Source organism: Epargyreus clarus, unplaced genomic scaffold (genome assembly GCF_041222505.1).
Source record: "Epargyreus clarus isolate Ecla_fem2 unplaced genomic scaffold, WU_Ecla_fem_2.2 ptg000010l, whole genome shotgun sequence".
NCBI lineage: Eukaryota > Metazoa > Arthropoda > Insecta > Lepidoptera > Hesperiidae > Epargyreus > Epargyreus clarus.
The window spans coordinates 2,133,432-2,153,160 of record NW_027332218.1 but is presented as its reverse complement, the minus strand read 5'-3'; the positions used below and the strand labels follow the sequence as shown (position 1 = coordinate 2,153,160).

Below are 19,729 nucleotides of genomic sequence, written 5' to 3'. Positions count from 1 at the left end.
TTATTTTTAAGCAAACGCATTTTTCATTCTTATCTGGCACATCATTGGAAAGCTTATCATTATTTTCCGACATTTTATTGGAAGATGGTTAATTTTAAAAGCAAAATATTTGTTTTGATAAAAATGTGACACATAAGTATGTATGTAAATTTATTGTTAATATGTGTTTGTGAAATACGATAAAATCGAGACTACTTACTTACTGGTATTTATTTACACTACCATCGTTTGTTTACAAAAGAAAACGCTTATGTAACGAAATTCCGTTATTCCGTTCTTATTAATTTACCATACTTTAAAGGAACAAAATCGTTTCCTAAAATTATTTTATTATTTGAACTAATTCAATCGTATGAGGTGTTGGATTAAACAAAATGGAGCACAATGAGCTTAAATTTAAAATTTCAATATTATTCTAATCGGATTTTTTGTGCAAAAACCAAAAATGCAAGGACATCACTAGCGCCATACGTCACGTCACTTTTTGGGAGGCTATGGATATGGAGTGCTAGCGGCTGATTTTGTTTTTACAAATAAACGTAAAAGTACTGAAAGAAACTTAGTTTTAGCGTATAAAGTATAGTTAGTAGGCGTAGAATTGTGATATAGTGATGTCGTATTCGAATAGTAAGTTTTCGTTCGCGGTTTTTAAGTTAAAATGGTCAGCGGCATGTGTCATACTGAGTGGTTGGATGTGCCTCCTAATTTTACGTGTTCAGTGATGTGAATCTGTTTCAGAGTACACTCTCGCGGCGTTGCCGAGGACACAACGGGGCACGCCGTTAGTTCTCGGCGGAGACCCTAAGGGCAAGAATTTCTTGTATACTAACGGAAATTCGGTGATAATACGAGATATAGAGAACCCAGCGATAGCGGATGTGTATACAGAGCACTCTTGTCAAGTGAACGTCGCCAAATACTCGCCCAGCGGGTTCTACATCGCGTCTGGAGGTCAGTGATGGTATTTGTGACCTGGTTTTCCCCTGACTCATTATTTTCGCTTTGGTGTTGCATTTTTATTGATGTAAATTGGCAGATAATACCGATAAGCCAATGATGTATACCGTTTAGATTTGTATGCGAGTTTCTATAAGTATTTTGTAAATTAAACTAGTGTCCTAATCATTTTAAAAAATCTGAGCCTGTTTAATACATGACATACCTCCATCTATTAGATGAGATGAGAGATCTCCATGTAGTGAGAGATCACTATTGCAGAGATGCAATCTTCTGGCCCAAATAAGTAAGATGGCGGAAGCAATTGTGAATGTAAGTAAGTTATGCATAGAAATGTGTCTGTGGAATAAACTGGGAGACTCCATATACATCATTATCTTGGGGATTTCCTATGACTGTTTTTGCTATTTTACTTTTTACTGTTTTTGCGATTTCTTTTGATTGTTATGCTATTGTTGGTCACATATATTGTGAAAGGGGCCGTTCAAGTATTACGTAACGCAATTTTTGAAGATTTTTGACCCCCCCTCCCCCCCTTGTAACGCACCGTAACGTTTTTCTATACCCCCCCCCCTAACGTTACGTAACACTCAAGTGTCAATTTTTACCATAAACTCGCTAAAAAGTTATGTTATAGTTTTTATCCTTGGGATACTTTTACTTACATATTACTTACTTTATAATACTAAGAAATAAAACAAGAGATTTTTAATGCGAATAACAGTAAAAACTAATAAAACATCAACTCATGAGCAGGCAAAAATATACTTGTCCTTTTTAACTACACCTAGTCGCTGTCGGATCAAACAGATACTCCATGCGAATTAAGTACGAAATGTCAAATGTGTGATAATTCGGAATTGTTCAGTCGTGCATCTATTCCGAATCTATACGAATGTCATTTAGGTGGACGCCGCGCCGGCTCACGAAACCTTTTAATGATAAATCAAACTACTATTTCGATAAATCTAACGTCGATAGTCCTATGCCTGTATAAAGTATGAAGGAAATATTACAATTCATTATTACTAGTGAGTGCGCGTGAAAACCTTACCGCCCTTACGTATTGATGCAAGGCATGAACGAACTAGCTTCTTAGTCCAAGAATAAGTACCTAGCACACCAAATTGTACTAACTAATGAGACTTTATGGGACTAGGTGGAACAGGTTTCTGAATCACGTATTTTTAAATACTAGGAACAGGCATACCTAGTCCCAAATTTACCTAGTACAACCCATCTCTACTTGTCTATAAACACTACGAACGAATACTGACAATGGAAACAACATTAAATGACGTACAATACAATCTAGGGATTCCCCGTGAAATATGAACGAAAAGATTTGCCAACTTGCGAGAACAAATTAAAAATGACAACCAGACTATACAAAGAGCGTGTTCAGCCGAACTAGGTCTCCTGAGTATTCTAAGTTAGTTTAAGTATAGTCAAAGCATACATACTGCTATACTGTACTATACTTAGTCTAACTCAGAATACTCAGGACTTAGTTCGGCTGAACCAGCTCATTCAAGGGATTTCCCGTAAAACGTAAATGAAAAGGGTTGCCAATTTAGGAGGTTTAATTCCCTATTTTTTTATTAAAAAATGTTACGTAACGTGTATTACGGAAGACCCCCTCCCGCCCCTGTAACGCATCGTAACGTTTCACAAGATTGTTGATGTTAAGTACAAGGTATATTATTGTAGGTAGTGGCTTTAAAACCATTCTTACCCAGAAGACTTCTACCTATAAATTCAATATGTAGTTAAATAAATATAATTATTATAAAAATGAAAACCCTATACCCTAAAAATTATAGCTTTATATCTTCCACAATTTAGACCAATCTAACAACACATCATATGTTAAAACTTGTCGAGATTGTGAGATTGAGATTGTGCTACAGGGTGTGCCAAAAAACTAAGTCAAACTTAGAAAACACTTGAAAAACATTATCCTCCCGTTCAAGTAAAAATAATAATTATTTTTGTAATTCGCAAGGTAGGGCCTATTGCTGCATTGCCAATTCTTATCAGGGCTACTATAAAATTGTTATTGAATGTGGACACAGTGATAAATTTGATAAACAGTAATGATTCATTCATGTTGAATCATAATGTTTATGATTTTTAAAAATAAATGCTTACTAATTTCTTTAGTATTCACATTGTGTGTAACATATGTATTTTGTGAGCGTTTTTTGTAAGATGTTTATTTAAAACCTAAGTTTTTTAATACATATATTTTTCTAAGTTAGAAATTGGAAATTTAAAGATGAACCCCGAATGTTATTCTCAAGTATTTTTTTTATAGTATAGAGGCAACAAACAAGCATACATAACACTTCCAAATTATAATTCAGTAGCAAAGGAAATGCAAAAATGAAAATGAATATTTGATGAGTTTATTCTTAAGTCTACACTTTACCATTAGGAGACTGGTTAAAATTCTTCTCTTTTTGAGACCTTGGTATATACTGATTAGTAAATAAGTATTGATAGCCTAGATTTTTCAAAGTTATGTGCATATTAGAAATTAATTATCACTTGCTTAAATGCTGAAAATATTGTGAGAAAACCTGCATACCTAATGAATCTTAAAAAGTTTTTAAATGAATGTGAAGTCTGACAATTTATACATGGCCAGTGTGGTTAGTAATTGCTTTTATGGGCAGCCTTTTTAGGAAAATTTTCGTCAATTAATAACAAATTGTATGGTATCGATTTAATCGATGTTGGTGATAAAAATTCACTCATAATTTTTCCCAAATGCACCAAACAATACATCTATCAGAAATAAATGGAAATTGAATAGATTTAATATAATAGATAATTATTTATCTTTATCATATGCAAAAAAAAATTGATTGTGTTATGGAGTTTCTTTCGCCGCTTCTTCTCCATAACGAAACACCTTGTGAAGTGGTGGTAGTTTGACATTCAAAAAGTGCTCTGTAAAGAACCTATTTTGAATAAAAAAAATTGATTTGATTTGATTTGCTGGTAGATTACCCAAACATTGTATAACAATTGTTAATGATCCAAGGTTGATTGACCACCAGACCAAGAGTTTTTATCTTAAATAATATAGAATTATAACTAGTTATTAAGATTTCTATTTATAAAATCTAGATCAGCTGCACAGACAAAAAAAGAAACATTGATTAGTTTCTTATTTCATGTCATTTATAACTGCAAATTAGACCTCCAATTAATACCGGAAACCATCATAAATTAGGCTTTTTTCATTTTAAATATAGGACTTGAAAATTCAAATACTGTGCCCTGTTTTTATTAGTTTTTACTACCAATCAATATCGGCTCAGCAGATTTTATGTTTAATCTCGATTACAGAAGTTTAACATAAGACTTTTTGATAAGATTTTGTTTGTCATATTGGTCACCTTCGCAAATCTTGCAGTAACATTCTAGAAAATTCTCACATCTTGGAGAACATTCCAGAAAGTTCTGGAACCTACATAAATTTCCTCACAACGTTTTCTTTCACCATTCGAAAACTCTTTCTTGCGCCTAAAAATCAACGATCCGTAATTCGAATCCCGTGGATTTGTACAGTAATTGCGTAAACAATCTCGATGATACAGAATTAATTAAACATGCTCATACTAGAGTTTTCCTCGTTTATATATTTCCGTGTGCACCGTCACCGTGTTTAAACATAGAATAATAAGGTCTACGCCCCACTTGGCGGCAATCCAAACGTGTGTTATTAAGAGCCATTCGTATCGTATCGCGATTACTGTTACCACCACACATGATTCTCTAGGTTTTATTATGATATTATGCGCGACTTTTTGTGCGCGTGCGCAGTGTAGTTTTTTACGCTTTTACTTGTGTGTTTTTATGATAATGCTTTCTACATTTATAGCCTCACACTAGGGTTTTCCCCGTGGTTGTTGCTATCGACACACAAAGACGAATAGACTAACACCCAGACCCAGAACTGTAAATACATAAACCGAAATTCATCTCACGTATTTCGAACGGAGGAATTTAATGAGTTAAAATACAGGCAAATTTATCGACAAATTATAAGTTATTTTTTATTTTTCTCGAACCATTATGTAATGGAAGCCAGTATATTTTTTATGTTATCTAAGTTATACTCCCAGCATGTTTTAATTTAGTAATCTGTACCAAAGTAGAAGTCGTACAAATACAAAATAGGTCTTATTTAAAAGCTTTTAAGCGTATAAAAAAATGAAAAAAAAAACGCATCTTTTTGCTTTTCCGAAAAATTTTTGACAAGTCGTGTATATCTGTTTAATTGTTTCTAAGTAATATATAGAATACGTGCAGCATATTGTTTCTAAGAACTATAGATAATATGTGCTAACACAGTAGACATTAAAATCATAGCTCTAAGTAGGATAGGATAAAAATAATCGTACTTTTAATATGCCCCTATATCACATTAAATATTCGTTCAGTATTAGTTGTCTTCAAAATCCTATAAGATTTCAGTGTTATCTATTAATAGCTTATATGGCTTAATAATTAATATGCTCTCCGAAGTACGGAAGCGCCATCCATTTCACGCACGATCGCCCCGACTACTTTTACAGATAACATACCAACTACATAAGCCGCAGTGTATATGGTTCATGTAACTATTAAGTTATGTACATATTTAGTTAATCTTTTTGCCTGACTGCGTGGAGCATACTTACTTACTTACTCCGGTGGCTCGCTGACCCGAAGTGAGTCTTGGCCTCCGATACGAGAAGTCGCCATTTCTCCCGATCCTGTGCAATTTCTTGCCAGTTGTGTTGTTCTAGCTCCCTGAGGTCCCTGACTGCTTCATCTTTCCAGCGGTATTTAGGCCGTCCAACTGGTCTTCGCCCGTCAGGAACACCTAGGTATGCGCGCTTCGGGGCTCGATCTTCTCCCATTCTCTCTACGTGTCCGAGCCATCGGAGCCTACTTGATTTCGTTTCTCCTATGACGTTAGGCTCGGAGACCAGATGTTTTATCTCGCGATTCTTACGTTTTCTCCAACGGCCATCCTCTCCTCTTGTTGGGCCAAGAATAACTCTGAGTATCTTCCTCTCTGCTCTTAGGAGCTTATTCTCTTCTTTCTGCGTAAGTGTCCAAGTTTCGCAGCCATATGTCAAGACCGGACGAATAACCGTTTTATAGATTTGGATCTTGGTTTTCCTGCTGAGAAGCTTGGACGCCAAGACTTTATGGAGTGCAGCACTACACTTAAGGGCATTTTGTATCCTTGAATCAATTTCTTCCCTTGAGTGTGTGTCTGTGATGGTGCATCCAAGGTATTTAAACTTGCTTGCTCCTTTGTAAGTGGATCCCCCAGCGGTAAGATTCTTCCGACTCTCTCGTGTGTTTTTATACCGTTTCATATGAAGGTACTCAGTCTTGTTCTTGTTTATTCGGAGCCCAACCTTTTTAGCCTCTCGCTCTAGAGTTTCGGCTGCTGCTTGGATTTCCCGCTCTGTTTGGCCAAGAATTGCTATATCATCAGCATACCCAGTCACTTTGTGCTCTCCACCTAGATTAATCCCATATTTCATCATTAATAAGTTTAATTTTGAATATCTGGCATACAGAACAGCAACCAGACGAATGGAATGTTGGTGTGATCTGCCCCATACTGAAAAAAGGATGCAGGAAAAAATGTACGAATTACAGAGGGATTGCACTGCTTCCCACCGCTTACAAAATACTATCCTATGTGCTATTGGATAGACTGGAACCATACGCGGAACAAATTCTGGGCGATTACCAGTGTGGTTTCAGAAGGAACCGTAGCACCATAGATCAAATCTTTTTGATTAAGCAATTGATGGAAAAACGGTGGGAGTATGCTCAAAGTTTACATGCTCTTTTCATAGATTTCACCAAGGCCTATGATTGTATAGATAGGAATCAGCTGTATAGGATACTTGCCGTTTTTAAAATACCAAAGAAATTGATCAATCTGGTAAAGGCAGCCACAAGAATTAGCTTAATGCATGTCAAGGTAGACGGGGAACTAACTGACCAATTTGCAGTGGTAACTGGCCTTAAGCAGGGGGATGCCCTGTCGCCGGTGCTATTCAACCTAGTACTAGAATATATCATCTGCGTGGAGCATAGATTAATAAAATATGAATCTATGGGGTGGGGTAATGTTTTTCGAGTGTATGTAGGTATATGTACATATATATTCTGTTTGTTCTGTTCTGTTCTGTCATATGTTTCATGCCTTGGCACGGTCTACAGCCTAGCTTGACGGGTTTTCACATACGAGATGTTGGATTTGTCTAATTTGTGGGATTGACATAGGCTATATGTGATATGTACTGTTTGAAGAGTTGAGTAAGGGAGACATACTTATCCGAGGCGTTTCAGCTTAGTCCTTAGAAGTAGTAGCGCACATGTTGCCGACCTTAGGTAGCAATCTAATCTTATCTGGGGTACTATATTATAACAAAATTGAGCGTGTCAGTTTTTTGATAAATAATTGTTCAAAATTCAGAATTAATGTGATTGTTCAAAATGGGTAAAATAAAACCGTTTAAAAATCGAGTTCAAAGATTACTTTATATACCCAGATACATACAGACCAAACTAATAAAAGCGTAGTTAAAGGTGAAAAGCATATACAGGGTAGCCAAACAGTAATGTTGAATAAATTAATAACTCATTTTTTTCATAATACCTTTAGGAGTAGCAGACGAGCATGCAGTCCACCTGATGGTAAGTGGCTACTGCCGCCCATGGATATCTGTAAACAACCCCATATATGATATTCCTCCTTGGCGTCGGCCACAGATGCGCCGCTACTCCTGACGACTAAGCTGGAATGCCTCGGAAAAGTGTCTCCCTTACCACACCCTTCGAACCAGAACACAGCAGTGTTTAAACACTGCTGTTTTGAGGCAGAAATAGGTATGGCGGTGGTGCCGCCGGAGTCGAACCACAAAGGGTTCTACCACCTTCAAACGCTTCCTTCATTTCAGACGCGTCCGGCAAGGTGAGGATCTGGGACACGGTGAACAAGGAGCACATCCTGAAGAATGAGTTCCAACCGATCGGAGGTCCTATCAAGGACATCGCGTGGAGCGCCGACAGCCAGCGTATGGTTGTGGTCGGCGAGGGGAGGGAGAGGTGAGATTACCTATTACGGATTATACTTCTTTTGGGGCGCTTTGGAAAAATTATGAGAGTGAATGTTTTGAGTTTGAATAACTTTTATGGAAGTTATACTACTTTTGGGGCGCTTGGGAAAAATTATCAGATTTTTTGCAAACATACAGATAAAGTCGATACCATAAATCTGTACTGAATTCCATCTAATACTGAAGCATTAAGTTATTATTAAGGCAGCAAGGAAGGAAGTTTAAGTAGTGCTAGCTTAACGGTTAAGTGGCTCGACCTTTCATTCGTGGGGACCGAGGTTCAAGTCTCATTTTAAATGGTGTACGAAAACATCGTGAGGAAACCAGCAAGCTGGAGAGTTCGTAAATAATATTTTCAAGGGTGTGTGAAGTTTATCATGCCCAGCACGATTGACTACGGTCTAAATTTCTCACTCTGAGAGGCGATCCATGTTCATTAGTGAGACAGAAATGTGAAATTTTTGCGCGCCCAGACGAAAAGTGACTAGAGCAAACCTGCGGAAAAGAAATGTGTTACTGACGTACATTATCAGTGAGATGTGACTGGAAAAATAATAATACACTAACATTTCCCTCTATCCCCAGATTCGGTCACGTGTTCATGTCGGAGACCGGCACATCCGTCGGCGAGATCAGCGGTCAGTCGAAGCCGATCAATTCGGTCGACTTCCGACCGACACGACCGTTCCGTATCGTCACCGCGTCGGAGGATAACACTATCGCCGTATTCGAGGGGCCGCCGTTCAAGTTCAAGTGCACTAAGCAGGTGAATGATGCTCTATTCATTCGTTCAGTCGTACAAGAAAGTAATAATTAGTCAATAATTGTATTTTTTTTGTGTTGTGGGTGCCATGGATCCACGTAAAAAGGAATACAAAACACTCATTTCAGAATAGATGTCTAAACACATTATTTTGATCTTTATCTGGCTGGAGATCAAACCCTGACCAACTGAGCGAATAAATGAATGACCGCTCCGCCATACGGGTCGTCATTCATTAATTCATGCAGTTTATAAATCTGACAGTCATTTTGTGTGTAAATCAGTCAGAAAGACAGTGCATATATCAGCCAGTAATTTATTGAGCATTAAATCATTAAATCAGTCATTTATGCATTCTGTGTACTCGTTGTTCCTTCTAACACAGACAATATTAGTATTTAAGAATAATATACAAGAAGAAAAATACACAAACCATCAAATTAAACTATAGAACTATATTGACTGTATCTTTTTCTTTTTGTATGTTATTGTATTTTTTTACAATACATAATCACATGTTGAAGGTGGTAGAACCCTTTGTGGTTCGACTCCGGCGGCATCACCGCCTATTTCTACCTAATAACAGCATTGTTAGGCACTGCTGTGTTCCGGTTTGAAGGGTGTGGTAAGGGAGACAGACTTTTCCGAGGCGTCCCAGCTTAGTCCTCAGGGGTAGCGGTGCATCTATGGCCAACCTCAGGTGGAAATATCTAATCCTATCTGGGGTTGAATACAGCTGTCCATGGGCGGCAGTACCCACTTACCATAAGGTGGACTGTATGCTCGTCGGCTACTCCTATATTAGCTGCTGCAGCTCATGGCTATCTATAACACATTCCATATAGAACAGGGTTTGTAAACGCATTGTAAATGCATTGCCCCTTATGAGGACTAAGATGATTGACCTATTTGTAAATTAGCTATGTGTTTAATATTTGTAATCTTTTTTGCTGTGTTTAATAGTAACGTTCATTCTTGGCTGCATTTAATATTAATGTTAATTTTTTGCTGCGTTTAATAGCAATGTTCTTTTTTTGCTTTGTCTAATGTTCATATTTTGCTGTATTTAATATTAATAATCATTATTTTATTTCCTAGGAGCACACACGTTTCGCACAAGCGGTGAGATACAGTCCTGACGGTAGCTTGTTCGCGTCGGCCGGCTTCGACGGCAAGATCTATCTGTATGATGGTGCTACCTCCGAATTGAAGGGAGAGGTTTGTTATGATACATTTTTTGGGCTATTTCCTGATGATTTCACATTTCTGTCACATCGCAATGCTGTAAAATAAAGAAATCTGTCATATGCCATAGACTCTTGTTCTTTTAATATTCTCTGACCAGAGCTCTACCTAAAGGCGAGGATCTTGAACTTACATATCGGATCGGAAATTTAGGATTAAATTGAATTTGTCGAAGTTGAAGCGTACTTGTGTATTACCCCAAGCTTCAAATCAAATCAGAATACACTTGTGCTGTACTGCCATTGTGTGTGGCAGATGGTGTGGATATATGAAATGACCTTACATTTTATTATGTCATTGACCCTATTATTGCTGGACATGGGTCTCCTTTCGAGGTAAGAGGGATTAAGGTCACAGTCCATCGTGCTGACCAAGCTAGAACTATAAGACACACACACTCATATGACAGATTATAATTTTAAAGACACAAGTGTACATTTCCTCGCATATTTACTTTGCCGTTTAAACAAATATGATATGATATTCTTTATATTTCAATGTAATTATAATATAATATACTTCGCAGATCGGTTCCCCAGCCCACAAGGGCGGAGTGTACGGCATCGCGTGGTCGCCGGACGGCAAGCAGTTGCTCTCCTGTTCGGGAGACAAAACATGCGCCACCTGGGACATCGAGACCATGCAACGGGCGGTCACCTTTAACATGGGCAACGCTGTCGAGAACCAACAGGTGATATGGTGCTTTTGGTTTTATTCATAGTATTGTGTAATTTAAAGTAGATTAAAAAAAAACAAAGAAAAGGTTTTCTTAAAGTAGGATATATTTGCTTAAAGTATGTGATTCCCACAATTCTTAAGTTTGTTAGGTCAGAGGGCGTGACAAGGACTTAATACTATTCTTCGCAGTTGATATTGTCAATGCACTTGAAATTTAGATTTTGAAAAAATTACATATAAATTGTTACAATTTTTATGTAATTTATTGTCGCTTATAATCATAGCGTAATTAAAAAAAAGACGCTTTCTATACGCTTGTCGTGTGTCGTGGGTGCCATGGACACACACATAGACAAATACACAAATGCTCAGACCCAGAAAAGATAACCAAATTCATAATTGAGATATGTGTCTGGCGGAAGATCGAATCAGGGTTCTTCAGATCTTTGAGGAACCGCTGCTCTAAAGGGATCCTCAAATTTAATATTTAATACAATGATGTATCACGTGTTTAAAAATTGCAGGTATCATGCCTCTGGCAAGGCAAGCACCTCATCTCGGTGTCCCTATCCGGGGAGATCAACTACCTGGACGTCGAGAACCCGGACAAGCCGCTCCGCGTGGTGGCCGGCCACAACAAGCCCATCACGTGCCTGGCGCTGCACGGGCGCGGGCTGCTGTACACCGCGAGCCACGACGGCTCCGTCACGCAGTGGGACGTGGCCACCGGTGAGTCGTGTAGCTAGTGATGTCCCGGACGAGCCGCTCCGCGTGGTGGCCGGCCACAACAAGCCCATCACGTGCCTGGCGCTGCACGGGCGCGGGCTGCTGTACACCGCGAGCCACGACGGCTCCGTCACGCAGTGGGACGTGGCCACCGGTGAGTCGTGTAGCTAGTGATGTCCCGGACGAGCCGCTCCGCGTGGTGGCCGGCCACAACAAGCCCATCACGTGCCTGGCGCTGCACGGGCGCGGGCTGCTGTACACCGCGAGCCACGACGGCTCCGTCACGCAGTGGGACGTGGCCACCGGTGAGTCGTGTAGCTAGTGATGTCCCGGACGAGCCGCTCCGCGTGGTGGCCGGCCACAACAAGCCCATCACGTGCCTGGCGCTGCACGGGCGCGGGCTGCTGTACACCGCGAGCCACGACGGCTCCGTCACGCAGTGGGACGTGGCCACCGGTGAGTCGTGTAGCTAGTGATGTCCCGGACGAGCCGCTCCGCGTGGTGGCCGGCCACAACAAGCCCATCACGTGCCTGGCGCTGCACGGGCGCGGGCTGCTGTACACCGCGAGCCACGACGGCTCCGTCACGCAGTGGGACGTGGCCACCGGTGAGTCGTGTAGCTAGTGATGTCCCGGACGAGCCGCTCCGCGTGGTGGCCGGCCACAACAAGCCCATCACGTGCCTGGCGCTGCACGGGCGCGGGCTGCTGTACACCGCGAGCCACGACGGCTCCGTCACGCAGTGGGACGTGGCCACCGGTGAGTCGTGTAGCTAGTGATGTCCCGGACGAGCCGCTCCGCGTGGTGGCCGGCCACAACAAGCCCATCACGTGCCTGGCGCTGCACGGGCGCGGGCTGCTGTACACCGCGAGCCACGACGGCTCCGTCACGCAGTGGGACGTGGCCACCGGTGAGTCGTGTAGCTAGTGATGTCCCGGACGAGCCGCTCCGCGTGGTGGCCGGCCACAACAAGCCCATCACGTGCCTGGCGCTGCACGGGCGCGGGCTGCTGTACACCGCGAGCCACGACGGCTCCGTCACGCAGTGGGACGTGGCCACCGGTGAGTCGTGTAGCTAGTGATGTCCCGGACGAGCCGCTCCGCGTGGTGGCCGGCCACAACAAGCCCATCACGTGCCTGGCGCTGCACGGGCGCGGGCTGCTGTACACCGCGAGCCACGACGGCTCCGTCACGCAGTGGGACGTGGCCACCGGTGAGTCGTGTAGCTAGTGATGTCCCGGACGAGCCGCTCCGCGTGGTGGCCGGCCACAACAAGCCCATCACGTGCCTGGCGCTGCACGGGCGCGGGCTGCTGTACACCGCGAGCCACGACGGCTCCGTCACGCAGTGGGACGTGGCCACCGGTGAGTCGTGTAGCTAGTGATGTCCCGGACGAGCCGCTCCGCGTGGTGGCCGGCCACAACAAGCCCATCACGTGCCTGGCGCTGCACGGGCGCGGGCTGCTGTACACCGCGAGCCACGACGGCTCCGTCACGCAGTGGGACGTGGCCACCGGTGAGTCGTGTAGCTAGTGATGTCCCGGACGAGCCGCTCCGCGTGGTGGCCGGCCACAACAAGCCCATCACGTGCCTGGCGCTGCACGGGCGCGGGCTGCTGTACACCGCGAGCCACGACGGCTCCGTCACGCAGTGGGACGTGGCCACCGGTGAGTCGTGTAGCTAGTGATGTCCCGGACGAGCCGCTCCGCGTGGTGGCCGGCCACAACAAGCCCATCACGTGCCTGGCGCTGCACGGGCGCGGGCTGCTGTACACCGCGAGCCACGACGGCTCCGTCACGCAGTGGGACGTGGCCACCGGTGAGTCGTGTAGCTAGTGATGTCCCGGACGAGCCGCTCCGCGTGGTGGCCGGCCACAACAAGCCCATCACGTGCCTGGCGCTGCACGGGCGCGGGCTGCTGTACACCGCGAGCCACGACGGCTCCGTCACGCAGTGGGACGTGGCCACCGGTGAGTCGTGTAGCTAGTGATGTCCCGGACGAGCCGCTCCGCGTGGTGGCCGGCCACAACAAGCCCATCACGTGCCTGGCGCTGCACGGGCGCGGGCTGCTGTACACCGCGAGCCACGACGGCTCCGTCACGCAGTGGGACGTGGCCACCGGTGAGTCGTGTAGCTAGTGATGTCCCGGACGAGCCGCTCCGCGTGGTGGCCGGCCACAACAAGCCCATCACGTGCCTGGCGCTGCACGGGCGCGGGCTGCTGTACACCGCGAGCCACGACGGCTCCGTCACGCAGTGGGACGTGGCCACCGGTGAGTCGTGTAGCTAGTGATGTCCCGGACGAGCCGCTCCGCGTGGTGGCCGGCCACAACAAGCCCATCACGTGCCTGGCGCTGCACGGGCGCGGGCTGCTGTACACCGCGAGCCACGACGGCTCCGTCACGCAGTGGGACGTGGTCACCGGTGAGTCGTGTAGCTAGTGATGTCCCAGACATATTGTCACAGAATTTAAATGAGCCCAAGGACACTCACTTACTCATCATTTGTTAAAATCCGTCTAGCTGTTTGGGCTGTAGGGCATGCCAAAGATTGAGACATACACACACACGCTCGAAAAACATCGCCTTCCATAGTCGGATACTAAAAAAGGAAATTGGTTGATAACAATATAACTTTTTTTTAAAATTTAAAATCGTTTTTATAGAAGATTTTTTACGACACTTATGAATCGAGATAGAGCTTTTGAATCGCTTTTCTCTCGCTCGAAGAATGAACATCTCTAAAACATCCTTGACAAGTATCAGTCGATCGGAAAAAATGGCACGCTTGGTTTTCATACAAATGAAGATACATGTGTCATCTATTCAGATACAGGTCTATTATTATTGTAACTGACAATTCGTAAGTGCCACCGTAGGCCTATACAAAATAAATATATATTTCATTCCATGGTTCCAGGTGAAGGTGTCCACGTGATCGGCCAGGGTCATGGGAACCAGGTGAATGGTATGCGCGCCGCTAAGAACAGCTCCGTGATCACGTGCGGCATCGACGACACGCTGCGACGCATCGCCGCCGGCGAGGGTGGGTACTCATGTCACACCAATATCATCAGCCCTGTATTCGTTTTTAAGACCTTATTTAGATTAATTAATGAGTGAGATAAATTCGTCAATTACGAAAGGAGACTAAGAGAAGCGTATGCCGGGTATTGGGAAACAGATAGAAGCTGGTTAATGAGTACATAGTTTTGAAAAAAATATCCGGACTTAGCAGGGGTACACCTTCAAGCTGAGGAAGGGTTAGGGGATTAAAGGAGGGGGGTCCTATTTTTTTAACCTAACGATTAAGCAGACGTGATACGTACATCTAGAGTAGTAGAGCAGAGAGAGTAGTAGTCATCGTCGCCTTTGGACATTTGCAACACCAGAGGAGTCTTAATGCATCGCCGGCTTAGGATGAGAGTTCTTATTGCACCTTTTTTTTTTTTTTTTATATAATATGAGAGTAGCAGACGGGCATGCAGTCCACCTGATGGTAAGTGGCTACTGCCGCCCATGGACATCTGTAATCAACCCCAGTTAGGATTAGATATTCCTACCTGAGGTCGGCCACAGATGCGCCGCTACCCCTGAGGACTGAGCTGGAACGCCTTGGAAAAGTCTATCTCCCTTACCACACCCTTCAAACCGGAACACAGCAGCGCCTAACACTGCTGTTATTAGGTAGAAATAGGTGTGGCGGTGGTGCCGCCGGAGACGAACCACAAAGGGTTCTACCACCTTCAAACCTTCACCTTTTTGAAGAGCCCCATATCATAGCGGAAAGCCTCAGAAGGAAGTTCATTCCACATCTTGCACGTCCGTGGCAAGAACGTCCGTGCAATTAGGCATATAATAAGTAAATTACCAACTTTGTTTCCACAGGCCTTGTGACGGCGTATACGGACGAAGCGATGCCGCTCGGCTCCCAGCCGCGCGCCATGGACCATATGATCGAGGAGGATCTCACCATCGTCGCTACTGTTAAAGAGGTAAATACATATTGCGAAGGTGGTAGTACCGTGATTAGTTGTAAAACTACCTACTACCAATACCGCGTCACTTATTTTATAAAGGTGGAGGTGTCATCTGACCTGAAGGTGTTTCTCAATCCTAAGTCGTAGTAATAATAACAGATCAAGTCAATACAAAACTAACCCTTATTTAAGGTTTAAAGCCATGGATTAAACATAAAATTTTGCAACAGTTGAAATTAGAAATTTTGAAACATGATTTTCGTAAAACCATCGACTAAAAAATATGAAATTACTAATTATGAATAAACGATTGCAGATTATTGTCATATCGGGTGGAAGCAAACAGTCCACACTGCCGATCAACTACGAGCCGGCGTGTGTCGCTATCGACCCCAAGACGAAACATGTTGCTGTTGGAGGTAAGCATTGTATTAGAAAGGATACAATATACTAAAATTGAAAATTACACTAGTTGACTCCAGAGGCACCACCGCTGCGCCTATTTCAATATATACATACTAGTTTTTTTCCCGCGGCTTCGCCCGCGTTTAAAAGAAAATAATATGACATACTAACATACATAAAACTGAAAATTCGTACCTTCATTGGTATACCAGTGGCGCCATCTGGCGAAAATTAGTCGTACCAAGTCTGGAACCTTCGTGGGCTCATGGACTACAACTTTGCTAAAGATTTTCACTTGATCAAATGCATAGTTTACGATTCAATCCTTACTAATATCTATTAACATAATCGACTTTTTGGTCCAAAAGATCGATTCTCCGATTAATCGATCTTAGATCGCCATCCCTAGTTCTCGTGGGATTTCCAGGATAAAAACTATCCTATGTCCTTTCTCGGGTTTTAGACTATCTTTGTACAAAATTTCATTAAAATCGGTTCAGTGGTTTTGGCGTGAAGAAAAGACAACCAGACAGACAGACAGACAGAGTTACTTTCGGATTTATAATATTAGTAAGAATTTACTCATAGGAAGATATGGGATCCTATGTGAATAATGTAAGTCAGAGACATGACTTTCCAACAATCCTATAGAGTAACAAATAGTATGTAAACTATACCTGTGTTTGAAGGTGGTCGAACCCTTTGTGGTTCGACTCCGGCGGCACCATGGCGGCGGTTTGAAGGGTGCGGTAAGGGAGACACACTTTTTCGAGGCATTCCAGCTTAGTCCTCACGGGTAGAGGTGCATCTGTGGCCGACCTCAGGGTCCATAATCCTACCTGGGGTTGATTATATGGACATCCCATGGGCGACAGTAGCCACTAACTATCAGGTGGACTGCATTCTCGTCTGTTACTCTTATTTTATAAAAAAACTAATAAAAAAGAGTTGTTTACAGAAGTTACACTTACCCTTAAATGTGTTTCTTTTTTATTACGTAAAGTTAATTTAAAAGTATGACTCCAGAACACAGCAATGCTGTGGCGTTGTAGCGATGGTGTTGCCGGAGTCGAACCACAAAGGGTTCTACCATCTTCGGAACCACCTACCTACCACCTTGCTTTACCACTTTAATTACTTTAATGGTGTTTGTTTTATTACCAGGTGCTGACAGCAAAGTCCACATCTACACATTGGAAGGTACTTCGTTGACTCCCAAGACTGAGCTGGTCCATCTCGGCGCGGTGACTGATGCGAAGTACAGTCCGGATTCTGGCTACCTGGTGGCCAGCGATGCCAACAGGAAACTCATTCTCTACTCAACCGAGGAATATAAGGTAAGTGGCTTGTATTGAACATTTTATTTTTCATTTTTAACCTAACCAGAGGAGTCGCCAATGCATCGCCGGCTTTGAAGGAGAGCTCTTTTTACACCCCTCTTGAAGAGTCCCATGTCACAGTTCTGAAGGAATACCTCAGGAAGAAGTTCATTCCACATTTTGCACGTACGCGGCAAAAATGACCGTGCAAACCAAACCGTGGAGGACCGCCACGGGTCAAGTTGATGTGGATGGAACTTCATCCTTCGGCGAATGGTGTCAATTAAATTAGTCAAGTGCATAGTCCGCGGCTTCGCCCGCGTTTAAAATATATAACATGACATACATATAACTGAAAATTTGTATAGTGCGCGCATAACTGCTAGTCCGCTCTGAAGTTGTTGCGAGTAGGTATAGTCATACAATTTGCTATTGCGACGCGATTCATTTCTATATTCAGAGCGGACTAGCAGTTTTACGCGGACTATACCATATTTAAATGAAAGTGTCATCATCTGTTGAACATTGGTCGTACCAACTCGGAAACCTTCGTGGGCTCATGCATAACAACTTTGCTAAACATCAAATGCATACTTTACGATTTTACACATACAGATAATCATTCACTTTTATTTATTTTATTTATTCATAGATAGAAAAGAGGCTTTATCCAGGATATACAAATTTTATGAAGTAATACTTCTTTAACAACTTCTGTTTTTTTGACAAATTCGACAACATAAAGTTGGTTAGCAAAACTACTAAAGTACTGAGAGTTTTGCAAAAAAATATTTTTAATCATAACATTTGTTATGTTATTCGTCGTTTATGTCATTGCGTATCATTGAACTAATATTTTTGTCATATGATTAGTACTGGTTTAAAAGCAAACCAAAGATGTAAATGTAGGTATTCTTAATATAGCGTTTATTCTAATATTTTTGAAAAAGGGGTAGGAATGATTAACAATTTGTAAGGATTTTTTAAACATAACATTAATTGTACCATATCAAAATTACTATGGTATTCATGGGTATGATTGGAATAAATGTTTGTAAGGACATTTTCGAAATTTATTTTTTATTAGTATACTATTTTAACTTTATTTATATGAAATATTTCCTTTCCCAGTTGGCGCACAACAAAGAATGGGGCTTCCATACAGCCCGCGTGAACTGTGTGTCGTGGTGTCCCGATTCGAAACGGATCGCATCGGGCTCGCTCGACACCTCTATTATCATTTGGAGCGTGGACCAGCCGGCCAAGCACACTATCATCAAGAGTTAGTATACCTTATAAGTATATCTTAGGATTTCGGATGAAAGTGGTAGAACCGGTGTTCACACCGGTATCGAACCAAAAAGAGTAAATACCTCTGGAGGTGCCTCTGCCATACTTTTTTACGTGTAAGAACAGAAGTGTTAAGTGCTCTTGTGTTTCACTTTGAAGGGTATGTTAAGGGAGACATACTTTTTCGACCAATTCCAACTTAGTTCTCAGAGATAGCGGCGTATGTGTGGTCGACCTCACCTACCTCTATATTATAAAAAAAATGAACGAGGACTAAGCTGGAATGCCTCTGTAAAGTATATCTTTTACCACACCCTTCTAACCAGAACACGCAAAAATAGGTGCGACGGTGCCGCCAGAGTCCAACCACAGACGGTTCTACCACATCTTAAATTATAGTATTCTACTCTTTTTTTTTTAAACCATAAAATACTTTTATTAAATAACACAATAATAATAAAAATATAATACAAAATAAGTTAAATTTAACTAAAAGTAAGTAAAATAGTATAATATTCTACCCTTAATATTAATTGTCCACAGATGCCCACCCCCAGAGCCAGATAACGGGTGTGTCGTGGCTGGACAGCGAGACCCTCGCGTCCGTGGGGCAGGACGCCAACACCCGCATCTGGACGCTCCCCAACTAGACACACACGGACCTCTTACTGTATTACATTACACCCCTGTGTTGATGTATGAGGGTACTTTCATATTTTGTTTATATAATCTATATATCGCTGTTTTGCAAGAATAACGGCACAAGTAAAAAGCGAATTTTCCAGGAGAGTCGGTTTAAAATTAAACAATGTTTTTGTTTCGAAATATTTTATATAAATGACACTTTAACTTTAAAGTAATGATAAATACAATATAAGTAGTTATGTATATAACCACGGTACTGTCAGAACACATTAAAATATTTGGGATTAAATTGTATCTTTAACAGAAAAAAATATTTCGAGTTGTGCCATTATTCTTGCAATATATAAAAATCAATTGCTGTTCGTTCAGTGTACTGTCATATTTTGTTTCTTTTTTTTATAAAAGTGTAGTGAGTTTTGTTTTTGAAATGAAATGTATATAAATTTTGAGCCTAATGAGACCTTTTTTTTGTGAAATTTCAATGAAATTTTCATTTTTTAATTGATTGCGTATTTGGTGAACTTTTTAACAGACTTCAAAAAAGGAGGGGGTTTCTCAATTCGACCGTATATATGTATGTTT

The 19,729-nt window shown here is 42.2% G+C and overlaps 1 protein-coding gene across 1 annotated transcript; it reads left to right on the top strand.

Annotated features, from left to right (window-relative positions):
• Positions 1–476: 476 nt before the first annotated feature.
• Positions 477–19,544, top strand: flr (actin-interacting protein 1 flr). Its single transcript, XM_073077069.1, has 13 exons — positions 477–627; positions 739–951; positions 7,944–8,091; positions 8,688–8,868; positions 9,964–10,083; positions 10,637–10,801; positions 11,313–11,517; positions 14,429–14,554; positions 15,397–15,503; positions 15,805–15,907; positions 17,058–17,230; positions 18,344–18,494; positions 19,046–19,544. The coding sequence occupies exons 1-13, from the start codon at positions 612–614 to the stop codon at positions 19,150–19,152; spliced, it is 1,815 nt and encodes a 604-aa protein (XP_072933170.1). The 5' UTR covers positions 477–611; the 3' UTR covers positions 19,153–19,544.
• Positions 19,545–19,729: the final 185 nt, after the last annotated feature.

What these genes read in the sequence shown, in the direction of transcription:
- flr (XM_073077069.1), top strand. An exon ending in CCTCCGAATTGAAGGGAGAG is followed by an intron (nt 10,084 to 10,636) that starts GTTTGTTATGAT and finishes TATACTTCGCAG; the next exon opens with ATCGGTTCCCCAGCCCACAA. An exon ending in ACGCTGTCGAGAACCAACAG is followed by an intron (nt 10,802 to 11,312) that starts GTGATATGGTGC and finishes TAAAAATTGCAG; the next exon opens with GTATCATGCCTCTGGCAAGG.